The sequence below is a fragment of the Aotus nancymaae genome, unplaced genomic scaffold (genome assembly GCF_030222135.1).
Source record: "Aotus nancymaae isolate 86718 unplaced genomic scaffold, 86718_ANA_hifiasm-v0.15.2.pri h1tg000004l, whole genome shotgun sequence".
NCBI classification, from domain to species: domain Eukaryota; kingdom Metazoa; phylum Chordata; class Mammalia; order Primates; family Aotidae; genus Aotus; species Aotus nancymaae.
In genome coordinates, this window is record NW_026988415.1 from 14,910,753 (window position 1) to 14,933,573 (window position 22,821).

The 22,821-nt window shown below is 37.7% G+C and overlaps 1 protein-coding gene across 2 annotated transcripts in view; it reads right to left on the bottom strand.

The window, feature by feature from the left end:
* Positions 1 to 22,821, bottom strand: part of HPRT1 (hypoxanthine phosphoribosyltransferase 1) — a 37,514-nt gene that overhangs the window by 13,330 nt on the left and 1,363 nt on the right. For both annotated transcript variants that reach the window (XM_012474319.2, XM_012474318.3), the window contains exons 2-4: positions 13,083 to 13,189; positions 11,138 to 11,321; positions 822 to 887 (exon numbers count right to left, since the gene is read on the bottom strand). In XM_012474319.2, the coding sequence (XP_012329742.1) occupies positions 822 to 887; positions 11,138 to 11,321; positions 13,083 to 13,189 (357 nt within the window). The remainder of the gene's footprint in view (positions 1 to 821; positions 888 to 11,137; positions 11,322 to 13,082; positions 13,190 to 22,821) is intronic.

The following is a 22,821-nucleotide window of genomic DNA, read 5'->3' on the forward strand; positions in this document are numbered from 1 at the left end:
GCATTATACCACTTAATCCTCTTTTTTTTTTTTTTTTTCAAGATAGAGTCTCACCCTGTTGCCCAGGCTGGAGTGCAATGGTGTGATCTCGGCTCACTGTAACCTCTGCCTCCTGGGTTCAAGCGATTCTCCTGCCTCAGTCTCCCAAGTAGCTGGGATTACAGGCGTGTGCCACCACACCTGGCTAATTTTGTATTTTTAGTAGAGGTGGGATTTCTCCATGTTGGTCAGGCTGGTCTTGAACTCCCAACCTCAGGTGATCCGCCCACCTTGGCCTCCCAAAGTGCTGGGATTACAGGTGTGAGCTACCGATCCTGGCCCACTTAATCCTCTTAATTCTATGGCTGCTATTATCAACCTCACCCTAATCACATATGGGACACAGAGAGGTTAAGTAACTTGCCCAAGGTTACAGAGTTAGGGAGTACTAAGTCAGGCTTTGAATCAGTTGTCTCTGGAACTCACACTTTCAGCCACTACATGATACTGCTTTGCTATCTTTTAGGAAACTATGTGAGTCTATTTGTTTAAAAAAGGCTATCTTTCCCCTATCAATATTTTTTGAAGGATCCCAAATTAAATTTCCACAGAGGCAGACAGCAGTACTTGGCAACACGGACATTTAAGTTTAATGTTGGATTCTACTGTCTTTTTGCTACATGACCTAGGGAAAGATAATTAACCTAGATTGCTTCCAACGGTTAAATAACCTATTTAGCTATACTATGTAAACTATCTCTTAGTGATTGATTGAAAGCACAGTGTTACTAATTGACTCTTGGTATGCAGTGGTTTTTTTTCTTCCCCTTCAAGTTACATACCTTTCCAGTTAAAGTTGAGAGATCATCTCCACCAATTACTTTTATGTCCCCTGTTGACTGGTCATTCTAGTAAAAAAAAAAACAAAACAAAACTGTATCTATATACACACATATATGTATATGTATATCCTTATGTATATACACAAACTTGAAACTAAATGGGAACTAGAAGATTTGAGAAGTTAGCTATCTAATGTCCATAGCATTATGATATTCTAAATGATTATGAATTATAAGAATTAGGTTTCCTGAAATGAATGACTAGATAACTTTCAAGTAGAGATTAGTAAAAATTAAAAAGTCCTAATTGGTCATTACTAATCTGATGTTTTCAAGAGTCCAAAAAATAGGTTACACCCATTTTTAAGTGGGCAGCATTATAACAGCCACCCTTCTTCAATCACAGTGACTTCTGAATTGTGAGGGAAGTTATTAGCATGACAGGTGTCTGGTTCTGGCCCTGTACGATTCCCATGAGTCAAACAAATTGTAAGGTCTGGTCTATATCACAACCAACCCCAAGGATATGTCCCTCAAAAGTCTAGCCCAGGCCCAGTCATATTCAGCATTGTCTGGGAAACCAGATCTGATTAGTAGTCCTTTAAGGAATACCTCTTAGGCTCCCACTTTCCTGCTATCACAGAATCTAATAAAAACCCTTACAGGTGTTTCAACGGGGAACGCTCAACACCCATTGTAGTTGGTGGTGACAATGACCATAATTTGGCTGTGCTGGATTCAGAACAGAAAATTTGGGTGAAAGAGCAGGTGAACAAGAGCTTATACTTGCCCTAGCAGAGAGCAAACCATACCATACCAAAGTCACAGCAATTACAGTGGTGCAGTACCAGCACAGTGTATGAACAAAGTAGAGCCCAGAAACAGACCCAGAAATATATGAGGATTTAGTATACAATAAAGATGGTATTTTGAGTCAGTAGGGAAAATATGAATTATTCAATAAATGATGTTTGGTCAACTAGTTATCCATTTGGGAAAAAAATAAAAGTATGGTCCCTACCTCACAGCATACACAAATATAAATTCCAGATGGATTAAAATCTAAATGCAAAAAATAAAGCCATAAGTGGACTGGAAGAAAATATAGGAGAATTTTTTTTCACATCCATAGAAAGGATAAAAACCTAGGCATGACATGAACCAAAACGGAAAGAAAAGTTCTGTAATGAATACCCTGTTATATATTGGGCTCCAACAATAAGAACCCATAGGAAAATGGAGAATGAACACAAACAGACAATTTATAGAAGAAAAGGCCATAAAGTGTAAAATTATGTCTATCTGAGGAACAAACAGTAAAACAATGCGATTCTACTGTTCACTCACCCATACTGGCAAAACTCAAGCCTGATGATATGCTGAGGGGAAATAAGCACTCTTGGTGAGAGTATTAACTGGCATAGCCTCTTTTGAAAGTAATATAGCAATACCTGTTGAAATTACAAACATGCATGCCGCTTAACCCAGTTGTCCCACTTGTGGGAATCAATGCTACAAAAACACTGACAAGTATACAAAGGTACATTCAAGAGTGTTCACTGGGCTGGGTGCGGTGGCTTCATGCCTGTAATCACAGCACTTTGGGAGGCACAGGCAAGAGGATCGCTCCACCGTAGGAGTTCAAAACCAGCCTGAGTAACATAGTGAGACCCTGTCTCTCTTTTTACTATTAAAAAAAAATGTTCACTGTATCAATTGTTCACAAAAATGAAACAACATGTCCAGTCCATTAACAGGGAACTATTTAATCAAGTTCATCTATATGATGTAAAACCATGCAACTATTAAAAATAACCTGGTAATCCAATGCACACAGAGACAGAATAATGCTATTTAAAACACCAACTAGTAGGACACTGTGTTATCTATGAAACCATTTTTATTCAACATTTAAACAAATTTATAACAGCAATTACATGAGTAGTGAGAATGGGGTTTATGAGACTTTTCACTTTTATGTGCTATTTTTGTTATGCTTCTATATACACATCCATTTATTATGGAGTATTATTTTTGAAAAACACAAATGGGCCAGTATTGTTTGGTGTTGCAAAGTGAGCATATGACTTCTGATATCAACCTTTGCATTATTACTTCTCATTTTAGGGAAATTACAAACACCCTTATTCTAACTTAAAACCCAGCATTTCAAACATACAGAATTGATGGCAAAAAAAAAAAAAAAAAGACAACAAGCTTCGACAAAGATGACAGTGAATCACACTAAATAATTTATATTGTAAAGCTTGTTAAATAGTGACATCTTCTGGAAATACTTGGTATTACAGTCCAACTCCAGTTGATTCCTTTTTAGAGACAAGAGGAATAAAGAAAAAAACATTCAAGAACTGAAAAGTATGGAGTCATGGAACAACTGCTGTGATCCAAAGGCTATCGTGATAGGACAAGAAACAAGAGAACTCCAAGCAGTAAGACACTGCTGTTCTATTAGCACCCAAACCTCCATACTCCTGTTTGCCCCAAGGCTTTAAAAAAAAATAGAGACAGGATCTCACTATTTTGCCCAGGCTGGTCTTGAACTCCTGGACTCAAGTGATCCTCCTGTCTTGGCCTCCCAAAGTGCTGAGATTACAGGCTTGAGTCATCATATCTGGCAATTTATTTTTTCTTAACTCTCTTGCCTGGCCTATAGCCACCATAACGTAAGCTAATAAAAAAATATTAATATAAGATTAATGGAATAGTTCACTACATTGGAGTACAGGTATAAGTGCCAAAATTGTACACAAATAGCATACATGGAACAATTACCCCACCTGGTGGCCAAAGGAACTGTGTGAACCTCCCTCCTTGGCTTCTGGAACAAGCTTCCCACTAGATCCCTTTATTGAGTGCCTCCCTCATCTTTAATCATGGTGAAGTCAGGACTGGCAAAGGTGAGGGGAAAGCTTCCTCCAGAGTTGCTCTACCCTCTTCTCTACCGTCCTATCTCCTCGCTCCTCTCAGCCAAGGAGTCCAATCTATCCTGAACTCAGAATGTTACTGTCAACTATATAAAATTGCCAGAGAAGTTCTTTTGGACTACAAACACATGCCCTTAATGTCTTTATTTCTATTTTGTCTACCTCTTCGGTCAAGGTGAAAAAATAAGAAGGATGATAGGGAAGAACTTTGTTTATGCCTACTTGCCTACCCCTAGGAATTTTGAAAACCTCTAGGTGGAAATAAGAACTGCACCATGCTATAGGTAAAGAGGAGGAAAAGCTGTACAGAAATACATAATAAATCAGCTGGAAAAGAACTGCTTGGAACAAACAGGAAGGTTGAACTATAAGGAGAGAAAGCAGAGAGGCTAATGAACAAGGCTGGGTTCCCAAGAGGGATGATAAGCGTACTAATAAGGTAGGAAGTCCTGGCTCCACGTCCCCTTAGTGGCTTAGTACTATGTAGCTTGCTTTCTGCAGTGAACTTTAGACCTTTCTTTTAGGATCCTAGAATGGAATTTTCTTATTGGAAAACAGTCATTCTCTCGACATTCAGGTAGGCCCCAAGTCTACCACAATCAATCACATTTTCTCTTCATATCATAATCTCTCAACCATCCTCTGTGCTTTTACTGTTTTTCTATACTCTGATCAAATGCCAACAAAACTGAGAATGTTAGAATCATATATTTTTAGAGGTAGATTGTATCTCTGATAAAAAATGGCAGATATTCCATTTTCCAAAATATGTATGCAGAAAAAATAAGTATGGAAGGATATATGCCCAGGCAATAAATTTATTTACTTGTATTTTATGAATTCTTTTAAATAAACACATTGCTTAAAAAAAAACAAAAAACTAAAGGTTTTTATCAGTTAAAAAAATGACACTGGTGAAGCAGAGCCCTTACAGATCATCTAGTCCTATACCGTCCCATACAGTAGCCACTAGCCACATGTGGCAATATACATTACTTAAAAATTCAGTTCCTGTGTTGCACAAGATGTGTCAAGTGCTCAAAAGCCACATGTCACTTGTGGCTCTATACCACACAGCAGAGACATAAAAGATTTTCATCCTCAAAGCAAGTTCTATTGAACAGCACTGCTCTAATTAAATAAAAAACACCATTAAGCACAACATAATAATAGAAAAGATTGAAAGGTAGTGCTGATACTTAAAAACCTGGTATTTTCAGTCAGGTATGGTGGCTCATTCCTGTAATCCTAGCACTTTGGGAGGCTGAGGTGGGAGGATCACTTAAGCCCAGGAGTTCTAGACCAGCCTGGGCAACATGGTGAAACCCTGTCTCTATAAAAATTACAAAAAATTAGCTGGGTGTGGTGGCATGCACCCTGTAGTCCCAGCTACTTGGGAGGCTGGAGTGGGAGATCACCTGAGCCGGGGAGGTCAAGGCTGCAATGAGGTAAGATTGTACCATCACACTCCTGCCTGGGTGATATCGAGTGAGAGCCTGTCTCAAAAAAAAAAAAACTGGTATTTTTAAGTACGCTATTTTCAAACATTCAGAAGTTATTTAATCCTATCTTCATGGTTTTCATTCTATATCTGGTTTGGGATTAGGATCTGATAAAATAAATGTGTTCAACAGAACCACTTCTCATGGCTATATAACAGATAATCAATATGTATTTGAGGAGGAAATCATTCAGTTTTATTCTTATTATTCTTATTATTATTATTTAATTTGTGGTTTCAAGGGACCAAACTTGAATACAACATTTTCATGTTCTAAGAATCAGGGGACTTATATAAAACCTCAGTTGCCTGATAAGGACTACATCAAAGTGGAAAGCCATGGGAAAGAACTAGAAAGTATACTTTGACCCTAGTTCTGTAAAGTTTCCTTACGCCACAGATAATATGCATCCCCATTCCTGCCAAATTCTTTCCCTCACCCCTGTCTATGGTCTCGATTCAATAAATAGAAGAGCATGAATTTGCTTTAGATAGACAGACAGACAGATTGACAGAGACAGACAGACAGACAGACAGACAGAGATAGATAGATAGATAGGTAGATAGATAGATAGATAGATAAGATAGACAGACATGGAGATAGAAACAGATTTGCAGAAGATAAGTTCTAGGTAAACTAGTGTCAACATCAAAGTGGTATACCTACATCTAACTATTCTGGAGAGAAAAGCATACCTCAAAGAAATTGACTAAATACATATAGAAAAAAGTTTAAGGTGAAAGCTACTGACCTCTTTTGTATAAGAAACTAGTTAGGGGGCAAGTGAGAAAATGGGGAGATGTAGCTCAGAGGATACAAAGTAGCAGATATGTAGGATGAACAAGTCTAGAAATATAATGTACAACATGAGAAATATAGGTAATAAAATTGTGCTGTATTCGGGATTCACAATAAATGAAATTTTAAGCTCCTCTTGCCACCAAAAAAAACGGTTAACTATGTGAGTTGAGGGATACGTTAATTTGATACATATAGATGGTTAATCTTTTAACCATCTATACGTATCCCATAACATCATGTTGTATACCTTAAATATACAGAATACAATTTATTTAAAATAAAAAACTATTCCAATATTTTCTGCATTTTTAATATGCTCAAAGAAAGTCTATTAATTTGCATCTTTGATGTTGAACAGATAGCCTAATCAAGTCACTATCAAGATCAAGATTGAAAGTTATAGCTTTTCTCTTTTGATGCCTTTGAAATAAATATAAATATATATGTAAATAAATATAAACACACACACACACACACACACATAAAGTTATAGTTTTGGCCAGGTGCAACGGCTGACACCTGTAATCTCAGCACTGTGGGAGACCAAGGCAGAAGGATTGCTTGAGGCCAGGAGGCCAGGAGTTTGAGACCGGCCTGAGCAACATAGCAAGACCCTATCTGTACAAAATTTTTTTTTAAATTAGTCAGGCGTGATGGCATGCACCTGTAGTCCCAGATACTTGGGAAGCTGAAGTGGAGGATCCTTGAGCCCAGGAGTTCAAAGCTGCAATGAGCTATGACTATGCCGCTGCATTCCAGTCTGGGCAACAGAGCAAGACCTTGTCTCAAAAAAAAAATTCTAATTAAAGATAAAGAGTTATAGTTTTATGAACCTTGACTGCAACTGAGGGAAAATCCCGTAACTGGCAAATTGAATTCTGTCTGCTTGTAAAACTTCTGACTAATAGAGAATTAATAATAGGAAGCCCATATTAGAGGATCCACATCAGTTAAAAAGTTTTTCCGAATAACAGTGACTTTGAGTTCTGCAGAGTTAAAAGACTGAGTTCGAATCAAAGACTTGTATGATCTTGAGTAAGTTACTTAATCCCTCTGTGACTCACTGTTCTCAAATGTAAATGAAGATAATTTGTAACTCAAAAAAAAAAAAAGTTTTCTCTAAGATTGCAAATCCTAAGGATAACTTCATTTTTTTAAAATTTCATTTTAATACCAGTCATTTAGTCTGTATACACTATAATGCAGACTAATTTTCCCTCTGCTTAAGGTCTACACAAAAACATTTACAATAAAATTTACTTGTATATCAACTTTTCCTCCTGGGGCTTTGTTTTGTTTTTTTTTGGATTTTTGAGCCCAGGAATTTGAGACCAACCTGGGCAACATGACAAAACCCTGTCTACAAAAAAATACAAAAATCAGTCAGGTGTGGTGGCACACACCTGTGGCCCTGGCTACTCCCAAGAGTGAGGTGGAAGGATTGCTTGAGCCTATGCAGAGGTTGCAGTGAACCAAGATAACGCCACTGCACTTTAGCCTGGGTGACAGAGCAAGACCCTGTCTCAAAAAAAAAGTCACTATAAAATTGAAATAAATTCACAACAAAAGAAATACATTTTGCATACTTAACCTTCTTTTTATTTATTTACTTACTTATTTTTAGTATTTTGAGATGGTGTCTCGCTATGTTGCCTAGGCTGGTCTTGAACTCCTGGGTTCCAGCAATCCCCCCATCTTGACTTCCTAAAATACTGGGATTACAGGTGTGAGCCACCATGCTTGGCCCATATTTAACTTTCATTTTCTGAATGTTACAGAAAAGGTCATCAAATATACAGTACTACATTTCATTGCTCTAAGATGCACATTCACATTTTATTAATAATAGCTCTAAAACTGATGAATTACAATTGATGGCAATTTACAACTATAACCGGAAGTGTTTTCTTTCCTGGCAGTATAAAAAATAGTGTTAAGTCTTAAAATCAGTGGCATCTTTAATTTAATGAAATAGGTATTTGGAATCCCCACATAATTTCCCATCTAGGCACGAGGTAAATAAAATCCTGGCTAGCTACTCTGATTAAGAGTATGCATATGTGTGTGTATAGAGAAAGAAAATTCTTTAAAATATTCTAAATAAAAAGTGGCAGTGATATTTGGAATGACTTAAATCCTTTACAATTTTCTACAGTTGTATTTTCTTTCTTTTTTTTTTAGAGACAGGGTCTCCCTCTGTCACTCGGGCTGGAATGCAGTACTATATTCCACTCAGTCTCAAACTCCTGCAGTCTCAAAGTCCAGGGCTCAAGGGATACTCCTGCCTCTGCCTCCCAAGTACCTGGGACTACAGGCGCATGCTACCATGTGCAACTAATTATCCCTTTTTGTGTAGAGAATGGGTCTCATTATGTTGCCTAGGCTGGTGTCAAACTCCTGGCCTGAAGTGATTCTCTCACCTTGATCTCCTAAAGCACTGGAATTACACATGTGCCACTACACCCAGCTGTATGTTTTCTAATAAGCATTTTTTAAAATAAGAAAAATTGAGTTTTTATTTCCAAAAAAAAAAACCGGGTGTGTTGACATCGTAATGCTTCTTTATATATTCTGGAAACATTTAATAGTTCATAGAATATTTATTTAGGATTAGTACGGATCAACCAGCATTTAACTCACTCTTTCAAATTGGTCAAGCAGCATGTAAAAATCATACTAACATCAATGTTATTAATGCTGCAAACAATTTAAAATTTCCATTTTACAGTTTTACGAAACTAGGCTGCCTAATGTTTTATATGCATATGTGAATATCTTGCATGACAAGCTGTTGAATTACTAAATAGGATAGAAATGTTACTTCAGGCTGGGCATGGTGACTCAAACCTGTAATCTCAGCATTTTTAGAGGCTAAGGTGGGAAGGCTGCTTGAGCCCAGGAGTTCCAGACCAGTCTGGGCAACATAGTAAGACCCCATTTCTACAAACATAAAAAAAATTAGCCAGCCATGGTGGTGCACACCTGTAGTCCCAGCTACTTGAGAGGTTGAAGTGGGAGAATCACTTGAGCCCAGAAGGTCAAGGCCACAGTGAGCTGTGATTACACTACTACATTCCAGCCTGGGTGACAGAATGAGACCCTGTCTTTAAAAAAAATTTACTGCAAATCAACAGATATTTTTATTTTTATTATTTGTAGAGACGGGATTTCACTGTGTTGCCTAGGCTGGTCTCGAACCCCTGGCCTCAAGTGATTTTCCTATCTTGGCCTTCCAAAGCACTGAGATTACAGGCATGAGCTATCACCAAATTAAGAGATATTATCAGAAGAGTTTTCTCAATTTCTACTGTTTAACAGTGTATCTTCCTTGCAAAGCTCTATAAATATACTAAAAAGCTTGGAATTGTACAGTTAAAACATGGGATTATTATGCTATATAAAATATATCCCAATTAAGCCTTTTAAAAAAAATAAGCATGTCAATAAATACTAAATAAATAGTATCTCTACACAGAATTTCACCTAAAATACATTGCTTTCTATGTGAAAATTAACCTAAAAATATGCTTTGCTTATGTTTAAGATGTCAGGCTTTTTATCAGTTGAGGAGTTCAGCTTAATAATCCTCTAAGATCTAAAACAAATAGGAAAAAAGCTGTAAGTAGAAAATGTAAATAAAATGTCAAAGTGTTTCTAGCACTCAAAATTGCTCTTGTAACTATAAAATGCTTTTTAAAAGAAAATCTTAAACTCTCCTAACTTTTTTGCTCATTTTTGCTTATCTAAAATAACATTCTGCACAAATCCCCAAAGATTAGTCATAACTTAACAAGACTAAGACTGATGGGGATGGGGAAGAAGGTTATAGAAGACCAATATGATAAATCATACCATGAACTCTAAGTATATACTTTGACTTTAAGCAACAGTATATTAAAGGCTGGCCAGCTATACTGCCAGCAGCTATACTGACTAGAATGAAGTCCTAGTGTAAACCATCAATCAATCAATCAATCAATAACTTTTTTTGAGTAAAAGTCTAAATTCTGTGTTTAAACAAGTCTCTAATGCAAGACTCTGACAAGTTAAAAGAAGCTTATGAGTAGGAAGTAATGTTATGATGCATGGGCATAAAGGGTTTTAATGGGATAGGGGAAATGTCTATAATACTTAAATGGCTGCCCAATCACCTATAGGACTGACAAAAACATGGAAAAGGTCAAAAACTTGGGTCACTCAAATAGATGATTAATGGAGAGGCTGATTGAAAGTTAAATGTAGGTAAGTGGTCTTATTCTCAATAAAAATGTGAACATAAGGTGAGTCTCTACAAAGATAGACAAGACTCATTCATGAAACAGCAAAAACTGGACATTTATTCTCATCTTTGAAGAGTAGGAATAATTCCTATTTTAAAGAAAAATAGTAACTCACAGGAAATACCAACCCAACATAAAATCAGAAACAAAACAATGGTCTAATGTAATAAAAAGCAAACATTTGTATGATCAAATTATGGAAGAAAGTCACTTGTTAAAGATCACACTGATTTTGTTTCATCCATAGTGTCAATGTTGTGATGCATTTCAATTGTGTGACACAGGCAGAGTTACTGTGGATCAAAAGTGGTTTCTGGAGCAACTCACTGTCTTGAGTATACCTGCACTCCCCCTTTTCTTAAAGTGGTTTCTTCAGTTCGCCAATGCTCTAGCTCTCCATGTGCTTTCTAGAAAACAAGCGTTGACCCACCTTATTTGTCAAAGCTAGCTCCAAAGGACTTACGACTCCTCTGCAAACGAACCTAGCTCAAGAGAGGATATCTGCCATCAGTGAGTATGTATAGTGAAAAAAGCATCCCAAGTCCCAAGAACTATTCCTAAAAGGAGTTTGTTAAAAGAAAAACAAAACAAAACAAAACAAAAAACACACACACATGTAAAATAAGTATATATCATCCAAGGTAACTAGTCTAAAAAAGACAATATTTGCTTAGAAAAATCTCACTATAACCAGTGAAATGAACTAAGTACGGTTTGCAGAAATTCAAAGAAAATATAAGAAAACCTACTGCTGCCATTAAAAAGAATCATACATTAAATATACTCACACAATAGCTCTTCAGTCTGATAAAATCTACAGTCATAGGAATGGATCTATCACTATTTCTATTCAGTGCTTTGATGTAATCCAGCAGGTCAGCAAAGAATTTATAGCCCCCCTTGAGCACACAGAGGGCTACAATGTGATGGCCTCCCATCTCCTTCATCACATCTCGAGCAAGACGTTCAGTCCTAAAGAAATAAAGTCAGGAATTTAATAGAGAGTTTCATACATTAAACTTTATGACAAACATCTCTTAGTCATTAAACTTCCACAACAGCCTGGGCAATATAATGAGACCCCATCCTTGCAAAAAAAAAAAAAAATAGCCAGGCATGGTAGCACACCCTTGTAGTCCCAGCTACTTGAGAGTAAGGTGGGAAAATCACTTTAGTGCAGGATTTTGAAGCTGGAGTGAACTGTGATTGTGCCACTGTACTCCAGCCTAGAAAATAGAGCAAGATCTTGTCTCAAAAAAATACATTAAAAAAACTTTAAAAATCTTCCAAGTAACACATCCTTTGCCCCCATCAAGTATATCCTTATTTCATAAAGTAAAAAATTTGATACCTTCAAAAAAACCAAGCATACCACTATCATATCATTTGCAATTTTAAAAAATTACAAATAAAAACAAGATAACATTTTCACCTATAAACTGGCAGGTTCTGATTAAATGTAATTTCTCGGATCATATTAAAAGAGATTGTCAAGACTAGGCCAGTGGCTCACGCCTATAATTACGGCACTCTGGGAGGCTGAGGTGGGCCAGATCGCTTGAGCCCAGGAATTCAAGACGAGCCTGGGTAACATGGTGCACCGTGTTTCTACAAAATATAAAAACATTAGCTGGGAGTGGTGGCGCACACCTATATTCCCAGCTACTCAGGAGGTTGAGGTGGGAGGATCGCTTGAGCTCAGGAGGTTGAGGCAGCAGTGAGCTGTGATCACTCCGCTGCACTACTGCCTGGGCAACAGAGACCCTGTCTCAAATAAAAAAAAAGATTGTGAGGTAAAAGGCACTCTCATATAACATCAGGAGTATAAAATGATTCAACTTCTTGGAGGATAATTTGGCAATACCAAAATATTCAATAAACTCTTTCCCCTTGACCCAGAATTTCCACTTGAATAAAGCTGAACAAGTACCAAACATGTAAAAGAATGTTTCTTCTAGTAGTCTGTAAGAACAAAATAATGCCTATCAATAGTGGACTGGTTAAATCAGTTATGATATCTCCATAAGACGGAATGCTATGCAACCTTTAAAATATATTAGATAGTTCTAGATGCACTAATATGAAAAGTGACCAATAAAATTTTAAATTACACTCATCTTAAAATATAAATGTATATATACACATTTGCATATAGTATACGTACACAGCCAGTGTTTGGGAAGAAATGTGTACAGGAGGCTGAAAGGAGAGAACTTTAGTCTTCTTGTTTAAAGCCTCCACAGTTAGAATGTTTTATAACACAAACATTTTGATATTATAATTTTAAAATAAAACCACAGACTAGTCAGACATACAAGGCAAGCATTCAATCCCAGGTAAGGTTTTTTCATTGTAATTGATTTGGTGGAAAATTTTCAAGCTAGATGTGCATAATAATCAAAATATGACCTTGCGTTCATGTGATTGAGCCCCAGTCCATTACCCTGTTTAGGACTGAGAAATGCAAGACTCTGACTAGAGTTCCTTCTTCCATTTCCCTTCAATGTTTACTTTGTTCTAGTCCCTACAGACTCCCACTAAACCACAACTGATACTGAGTAATTAGTAAGGCCCTCCTCTTTTTTTTTTGATAAAGACTTTAAAAATAGAAAGCACCTATTATTTAATAAATTGACCTAGTTTATGTTCAAATAGCAAGTACTCAGAACAGTTGCTGACATTTGAAATTAATACAAGAAAAAGTAAAAAACTTCATTTTAAGATCTTACTAACCTGTCCATAATTAGTCCATGAGGAATGAATACCCTTTCCAAATCCTCAGCATAATGATTAGGTATGCAAAATAAATCAAGGTCATAACCTGGTTCATCATCACTAATCTGAAAAAGAAATATAGCTGTTTCAATAAAAGCATTACAGGATACAAACATTTGATTGGATTTAGATGTTAAAAAATAACCTTAGTCTATCAGAGAAATTTTGGTATAAGATGATATTAGCAACTGTTAACTTTGTAGGTATGATAATGAATTATGTAAGAAAACAACAGGCCAGGTGTGTTGGTACACCCCTCTAATCCTAGCACTTTAGGAGGCTGAGGCAGGCGGATTGCCTGAGCTCGGGAGTTTGAGACCAGCCTGGGCAACATGGCAAAACCCCATCTCTACTAAAAATACAAAACATTAGCTGGGTATGATGGCAGGTGCCTGTAGTCCCAGCTACTCGGGAGGCTGAGGCAGGAGAATCACTTGAACCTGGGAGGCGAAGGTTGCAGTGAGCCAAGATTGCACCACTTCACTCCAGCCTGGGAGACAGCGCAAGACTCTGTCTCAAAAACACAAAAAACTATGTGTCTTAATCAAGAATGTAGAAGTAAAATGATATGATATGGAATTTCCTTTAGGTCACAAAGAGAAAAGGAAAAACTTTAAAGAGCTAAGACAAATGCAGCAAAATCTTACTATTTAGTAATATTCTAAAGATGGGTGATGAACATATGGGGATTCATTATACTATTCTCTCCACTTCTGAGTATGTTTGAAAATTTAGTAAAACAAATTTTAACACACTGTAGTCTAACAAGATAAAATATCACACCGAACAGGAAAAACTGGCATGGTGTGGTGCCTCACACTTGTAATCCCAGTGCTTTGGGAGGCTGAGACAGGAGGGCTGCTTGAGGCCAGGAGTTTGAGACCAGCATGGGTAATGCAGCAAAACCCTGTCGATAAAAAAAAACTGATTTTTTTTTTTTTTTAAGACAGAGTCTAGCACTGTCGCCCAGGCTGTAGTGCAGTGGCGCGATCTTGGCTCACTGCAATCTCCGCCTCCTGGGTTCAAGTAATTCTCCTGTCTCAGCCTCCCGAGTAGCTGGGACTACAGGCGTGCACCACCATGCTCAGCTAATTTTTTTGTATTTTTAGTAGAGACAGGGTTTCACTATGTTGGCCAAGATGGTCTCGATCTCCTGACCTCATGATCCGCCCACCTCAGCCTCCCAAAGTACTGGGATTACAGGAGTGAGCCACTGCGCCTAGCCCAAAAAAATTTTTAAAAATTTGCCAGGCGTGGTGGTGCACACCTGTAGTCCCAGCTACTCGGGAGGCTGAGGCAGAAGGACTACTTAAGACCAGGAGTTTGAGGCTGCAGCGAGCTATGATCATACCACTGTACTCCTGTGTGGGCAACAGAGCAAGACCCTGTCTCAAAAATAAAAGCACACAAGAAAAACCACTGGCCAGCGTGGTGGCTCATGCCTGTAAATCCAGCATTTTGGGAGGCCCAGGTGGTTGGATCACTGAGGTCAGGAGTTTGAGACCAGCCTGGCCAACATGGTGAAACCCCCATCTCTACTAAAAGTACAAAAATTAGGCAGGCATGGTAGCATGTATCTGCAGTCCCAGTTACTGGGGAGGCCGAGGCAGGATGATGACCTGAGCCCGGGAGGTGGAGGTTGCAGTGAGCTGAAATCACACCACTGTACTACAGCTTGGGTGACACAGCAATATCCTGTCTCAAAAAAGAAAAAGAAAAACTGCTGTTTCCTCACCCCCCGCCCCAATCCCAAATCCAAACAGCCTCTCTCATCTCACAGTAGGGGGGAAAAAAATCACCAAAAAAAGCTAAGTGATCTTTTGAAAACCCAAACTCTTAGAAGTCTAAGATTGTTATAGTCAACTCATGAAGTGCCATCATAAAAGATACTCTAATATTATTTAAGTAGAACCACATATTGGTTGTCTTGATATGTCTAGCCCCTGGCATACAAAATATTTAATAAGACTGATATGGTATCTGTGATGCTAAAATACACTATGATTACAGCTTTATAAATACTATATATGTACCTATATACAGAAAAAAAAAAAACAACAAAATCATTAAAGCAATTATCTCTGAAAGAAGAGTTACAGCAAGTTTATTTATTTATTACATTGCTATATATTCTAAATTTTCTTTAACGAATATGTCGCTTTAAAAAAAATTCAGTGGTCTTATAAATTATCTTTGGCAGCATGCGTTTTTATACATACATATAAAGCATATGGGAAATTTTTAAAGGATACATTAAATTAAAGCAAAATATACAAACAAAAAATCAGAATACAAAAAGATGAAAAGATTGGGAAGGGAGGGAAGGAGTAAGGGTGAGTATATTTCTGTATACTTTTTTTTTTAATTTCTGACACTTTTTTTTTAACTCTTTTTTCAATTTAAATTTTTTTTTCTCTTTTTTTTGAGAGACAGAGTCTTGCTATGTTGCCCAGGCTGGTCTCGAACTCCTGGGATCAAGTGATCCTTCCACCTCAGCCTCCCAAAGTGCTGAGATTACAGGTATGAACCATCATGCCTGGCCACTTTCTATACTTTAATATTTGTTTTTTCTTCATTTTCAATGTCACTTTTATTAATTTATAATGCCCATTCACCATTATATTCAAAGTCTATTTGAAGAAATACACCAGAAAGAATTAAATATTCTAGCCCACATGATATTCAAGACTAAATTACCTTTCAAATCACATTCAGGAAGCTGATGATACAAGCTTTGGCAGTTTCCAAGAAATATTGGTCAAACCATAATTAAATCTCAATATATCAGTTAGTACCTATTGAGCATCTCCTCTTTCAATTAGTGTTGAATTAGGTGCTTAAGGAAAAGCAGCTTGTCTTTTAATACATCTAAAAATACATATTTAAGATTTAAAATCTTATTTACAGAATTCAGTTATATTTTGAGGTTTCCAGTGCTGAGAAATTTGAGGTTTGTGTTGTCTCTCTTCTAGTCCCCAAAGCTCAGGTTGGCCTGTAATACCTGTGGGACGACTTCAGCCCCTGTGTACGTGGCCAGGAGGCTGGCAACAAACATTTTCAGGTAGGTGGACCAGGATGTGCCCCTGGTCACGGCCAAGTGGGGGCATAGTGCTATACGGTGGGCAGAAGTCAATATTGATTTGTTTTTAAACAAACATGTACTACTTTCATAAGCAGAAAAAATTTCTATTCTTGGAGAAAAGATTATGCCAGATCCTCTAGGGTTAGGTGCTGATGTATCTGCTAAACCTTCACATCATATCAGAACATATTTACTATAAAAAGAATGGAAATGGGACATTTGTGTATCACCTATGTGAGCATTCCAAAGTATATTTTACAAGTATTACTTTTATAAATTTTATGAACTGAAATTTAGTTCAAGTTTTGGGAAAATACAAACCTTGCTAGATATTATAAAAATGATACTATTATATATTCATTTCAGGTTCATCAGAATATATCAGAATATATATTAACCCCATCTAATATGGATTAGTTAACAATCCAGTGGCTGGATTGACAGGAACAGAGAGACTTGGGGATTGCAACATATTCAATCACTTGACGAGAATGAAAAGGCACCATTTTGTAGTGCTTTAAAATCAAGAAGATCCAGAGTACTAAAAATGACTTCTTCCTTGAAGCTTACTCACCAACTTCCTCCCAGTTCTCACTGCATCTGCCACAAGCACAAACTAGGACCCAGCCAGAACTTCTTGAAATATACACTTGTAACGACTACTGGGTCTATCAAAATGGTTCAGTGCCCGACTACAGGTTCTGCAGATGGACTAAGAATTTCAAGTCTCGTTTATTTTAAATGAAGCCAATGTGAATTCTGCCCAGAGTTTGTGGGTAGCCCCCTATCTAGGCACCAAGGAAGGAGAGCTAAGCAGATTCCTGGTACCATTAGTGCCTGAAGAATATCTTACAGTGTTACTACTCAGTTATTTCCTTTTATATAATCCTTTATATATAATCATATATTAGTTTATAGAATGAGTACCTGAAGAATATCTTACTACTCAGTTATTTCCATATATATATATATATATATAATTATATCTTAGTTCATAGTCGGAGGAATACCTAGAGCAGACACGGTACAGAGCACGAATTAAGGAATAAACAGTTTATAGTCAGAGGAATGTCTAGAGCAGACATGGTGCAGAGCATGATTTAAGGGAAAAACAGTTGTACCAGGACAAGAATCCATGGCCCAGGTGGCAGCGTTCAGTATCGTAAAGATACCCGCTGTATGGCAGGCTTGGAGCAAGAGCCACTCCTGATAAAGGAGTTGTAGGACCTTGCGTCCAGTTCTTGTGGAAGGCTGCCCTCAGACCGGCAATGCTGCGAGCATCCGAGGGCTTAAAACCCCTCCAGTATAATCGTGCCTTGGTGACTGTGAACTTTATCAGCTCTTGTTACGTGCTGGCTCAAAAGCATCCTCCTATAGAAATCACTGAAAGCTGCCAGCAGGTGGCTGTAGACCTTGTCAGCTCTGTAGTTGCTCAGAGCACCCTCCAATAGAATTCCTTAGAAGTAGCCTGCCCCTGGATAAGAAATATTGCACACTGCACCCTCTTCACTGCACACGGCCTATCTCCTTGCCTCGGTGATCTAATGGGGGTGGACCCCTCACTGTGCACAGCCCACCTCCTTGCCTCAGTGACCTAATGGGGGTGGACCCCTTGCTGTGCACTGCCCACCTCCTAGCCTAGGTGACCTAATGGGGGTGAACCCCCTGTTTATTGCTCATGACCCTATCACTACCCTTAAAGATGACCTCACTCACTACCCTGCCTCCTAACCTATACCCATGAATACAGACGCTTCTGGACGTTCAGGGCCTCGCCTGTCTCCACTTACAGGTGGCATGGCCCCCCTGAGCCCAACTGTGCTTTCTTTGTCCTTCTGTGTCCTGTCTCTTTATTTCTCGGATCCTGCACCTCAGCACAGTGATAGGGGACACCCCACGACCCTGTAGGGCCGTGACCCTACAGAGTTCATCCCAGATATGTAGTCTAAGAATACAGACAGATCAGCTGAGATGTATTCTAACATAGGAATTCTATCTCTGTCAACAAACTGATTTCCAACTGAAACAGATTTACATATCACATTTATGTCAAAGAGTTATTTTGTTTGTTTTATTGCATCCTACATTTTATTTTTTTGAAAGATTTATTTATGGTTTACTTCAAGCATAAAAAAATTGTCAATATAACTCTTTCCAAAAGGCATTATAAAAATTCATAAAACTTGCATCACTTGAGACACTTTAGGCATGAATTCGCAACTTTGTTACAATTTGCCATATATATATTTGGGAATATTTGGGGGGTCTAATTTAAGAAACGCATAATTGGCTATCCATAGTTGTCAGAACTTGGTAATGTGTACATGCAGGTTCATTATACTACTATGTCTACTTGTGGATACTCGAAATGTATTGTAATACAAGGCCGAGCGAGGTGGCTCATGCCTGTAATCCCAGCATTTGGGAGGCCAAAGCAGGACTGCTTAAGGCCAGGAGTTCGAGACCAACCTGGGCAACATAGCAAGACCCTGTCTCTAAAAAGAAAAAAATAACTTTTTACAAAATAAAAACAAAATATATCATCATACAAAGTTAAATAAGAGGCAATTCATTTAAATGACAACTTTTCACAATTTGACATTTAACAAAAAGTCTAAGTCCTCTTAATTCATATTTAATGATCAAATATCAAATACTAATTCTTAAATGCTTTAGCATTAAGAACCTGTATCCTTATCACTAACATGCAAATGTTTATTGAATACTTACTATGTCATGCATACTAGATAGAGTTAGATAAATTTGATACAGCTACCCTCATAGAACTTACAATGTAGTAGATGGTGTGACATGTACATGAATAACTGTGAAGAGTATTAAACTGCTATTTTAAAAAAAAAAAAAAAAGATGGCTGGGTGCAGTGGCTCATGCCTGTAATCCCAGCACTTTGGGAGGCTGAGGTGAGTGAATCACTCGAGGTCAAGAGTTCAAGACCAGCCTGGCCAACATGGTGAAACCCTGTCTCTACTAAAAATACAAAAAAAAAATTAGCTGGGCGTGGTGGCACAGGCCTGTAATCCCAGCTACTAGGGAGGCTGAGACAGGAGAATTGCTTGAACCTGGGAGGCGGAGGTTGCAGTAAGCTGAGATCGTGCCACTGCACTCCAGCCTGGGCGACAGAGGGAGACTTTGTCTCAGGAAAAAAAAAAAAAAAGACAATGTTCATGGATCTAAACAAGACTTAATGGAAGTGATTCTACAAATGAGCTATGTGAATTCAGAGAGGTATAACAATAGATAAGCCACATTTTCTTTAGCTATCTAGTAATCAATAGCTTTTCCAAACTTCTGGAATGGGCGGAAATTGCTAGGTAGCATATTTTTACCTTTTATATTCAGATACATCAAAATTCTCAAAAAAAAAAAAAAAAAAACACCTCAAAGCAGATGATCCACCATCTCCTTGGATAATTTGTGTTAACTCAGAATAACATAAAACTGAAATTATTGGGAGGCTGAGGTAGGAGAATCGCTTGAACTCAGGAGGCAGAGGTTGCGGTGAGCCGAGATCACCCCATTGCACTCCAGCCTGGGCAACAAGAGTGAAGCTGCGTCTCAAAAAACAAAACAAAACAAAACAAAAATAATGAGTTACTGATGCAATATTCCTAAATGCAAAAATAATTTATGCCAATAATAGATTCATCTTCCAATTTCATGTCAGTTTCAAAAATAAACTACATATATCACTTGCTTGCCTTACCTTCTGAGCTGTTGTAAGAATTAAAATCAGCATTCTTGACTATTCAACCCAGGGAGGGATAAATTATTACCCATTCTAGGGAAGTGGGCTCATAATTACTATATGTGTAAGGACATGAATTTACCCAATACTACAATTTTTCCTTTTATTAGTGTGCACAGTGGAAGGATAGGCATGTTCACTCTGGACAAAAAAAATTATACCTATCAATTATCAGAAGCACAATGCTGAAGACAGCAGTTCCATAACAATTTGAAGTATGTGATTGAATTAGTAGTAAATTATCTTAGTAGTAGAAAATTATTGTAAATGTTAGTAATTTGGCAGCCACTGGCAGGAAAATAAGAATTGAAGCTCAATATTGATATTAATGGTAATGATTGACACATAAATTTTATCAAATCTACATAATACAAAATTACAGAAAGGTAGAGGGGTATACTGTTTTGAGGGTTTTGAGAATTTTAATGTATCTGAATACAAAGGGTAAAAATATACCACCTAGCAATTTCTGCCCATTCCAGAAGTTTGGAAAAGCTATTGATTACTAGATAACTAAATAAAATGTGGTTTATCTATTGTTGTACCTCTCTGAATTCACATAGCTCATTTTTAGACTCACTTCCATTAAGTACAACTTCAACACACCTTTACTACAGAGGATTACAATGACATGGCCTAGTTACTATCTAATGAACTGCAGAAAACGAAAAGAAAACTCCAAGGCACCTCTTCTCTGCTGAACTGGTTGGTCTTTTCCCCACCTTTTGCAATACCCAGATACAAACAATGGATAGAAAACAAGATAGACTTGTAGTATGCAGGTCACAGTGCTAAATTCACAGAAACAAACCCCTGAACTGAACTGCTTTATTTCTTGGTGGTCACAAAGAATAATTCTGGTTTATACCTACAGACTGATGTCAATCTACATCCTGTTGATAACAATGTGGCCAAGAACAAAAAAAAGTACTCCATTTTACCAATTCTGTAAAAAATTATTGGCAGGGTAAGTTCAGCTAGGGCAGGATTACAGTTCTAGTACTACCATCCCCGAAATTTGGAAGATACTATATCCACATAAAGTATATCTGATATTTCATATTAATTTGCAAAAATCTATAAGCTTTTTCTTAGTTCAAATGTGTCCAAGTATACCTTGGCAGGTGAAAACGACAGTTACAAGCAGCACGGGTTGTATCAGACAGATTTGAGGGCCAATTTCATGTAAGTGATATTGGGTAAGTTACCTCATCTGTGCCTTCAAGGTCATACTAGTGTTTATTTACCTAAAGGGTACCTGTTACGCAACTTTAGGGTGTTTACATTAGATAATGCCTGCAAAATATTTACTCCAATGCCTAAAACATAGTTAAGTATTCAATAAACATCGACTATTGTTGCTACTAAAAGTTTAGAGGTTAAGAGCAGAATCTGGGGTAAGACAAACTTAGGTTCAAATCCTAGTACTGTTGGGTAATCTTGGGCAAGTTACTTAACCTCTCTGATTTGTATAATTTTTTTAAAAAAAAATCAAATTAGTTAATATACATAACAGGCCTTAGAAGAGTATCTAGAACATAGCACCATTTAAGCATGTTATTGCTAACATGCAAGCAATTTAAGGAAAGGAAAATTTTTAAAAAGGAATAGGGATCTGCAAACTAAAAACAATGAGTACCTTATGTTCAAAGAAAACTAACAGCCAGCTCTAGCAATAATTAAATTCACTGTATACTGTGGACAGGCATCATACCCCAAAGCTAAAAGCATCTACCTAGGCCAGGCACAGTGGCTTATGCTTGTAATCCCAGCACTTTGGGAAGCAGAGGCCAGCAAATCGCTTGAGCTCAGGAGTTCGAGACCAGCCTGGACAACATGGCAAAATACATGTCTCTACAAAAAATACAAATATTAGGCCGGGCCCGGTGGCTCATGCCTGTAATCCTAGTACTTTGGGAGGCTAAGGTGGGTGGATCACCTGAGGTCAGGAGTTCAAGACCAGCCTGACCAACATGGTAAAACCCCGTGTTTATTAAAAATACAAAAAATTAGCCAGGCATGGTGGCGGTCACCTGTAATCCCAGCTACTCGGGAGGATGAGGCAGGAGAATCGCTTGAACCCAGGAGGGGGAGGTGGCAGTGAGCAAAGACCATGCCACTGCACTCCAGCCTGGGCAACAAGAGTGAAACTCTGTCTCCAAAATAAAATGAAATAAAATACAAATATTAGCTAGGCATGGTGGTACGCACCTGTAGTCCCAGCTACTCAGGAGGCTGAAGTGGGAAAATCCCCTGAGCTTGGGGAGAATCACCTGAGCCCGGAAAGTCAAGGCTGCAGTGAGCAGTGATCACACCACTGCACTCCAACCTGGGTGATAGAGCGAGATCCTGTCTCAAAAAAAAAAAAAAAAAAAAATTGGCAGAATTAAGTTGATGTTTAGAGATGAAAAATCAACGTTTTTTTTTTTTTTTTTAAAAAAAGCGTCCACCTAACTTCCTCAGCAACTGAAAAAAAAAAAAAAAAAAACAGCCACTATCATTTTTTTGTGTACTTATTATTAGCCTATTTTTTAAGTGCATACACTCCAGAGAGAGAGCTAGGTTCAAGTCAGAGCTCCTCCTCTTAATAACTGTACGACCTAGGGTATGTCTGGTAGCCTCTCTGAGGCCTCAAAGATTCCTCATCTCTAAAATAGTACAGGACTGTTTTGTAGACTAATTAGGACTATGCATGTAAACATAATGGCTATTATTACTATTCCCAGCCAGTGACCATGCAAGGGTTGTTTATTCACATAGAATGTCTTATAATCCTCTCAATAACTCCAGGAGGTAGCCAGCACCTCAGATATACATAAAATGACTTAAGCCCAGAGAGGTAAAGTAA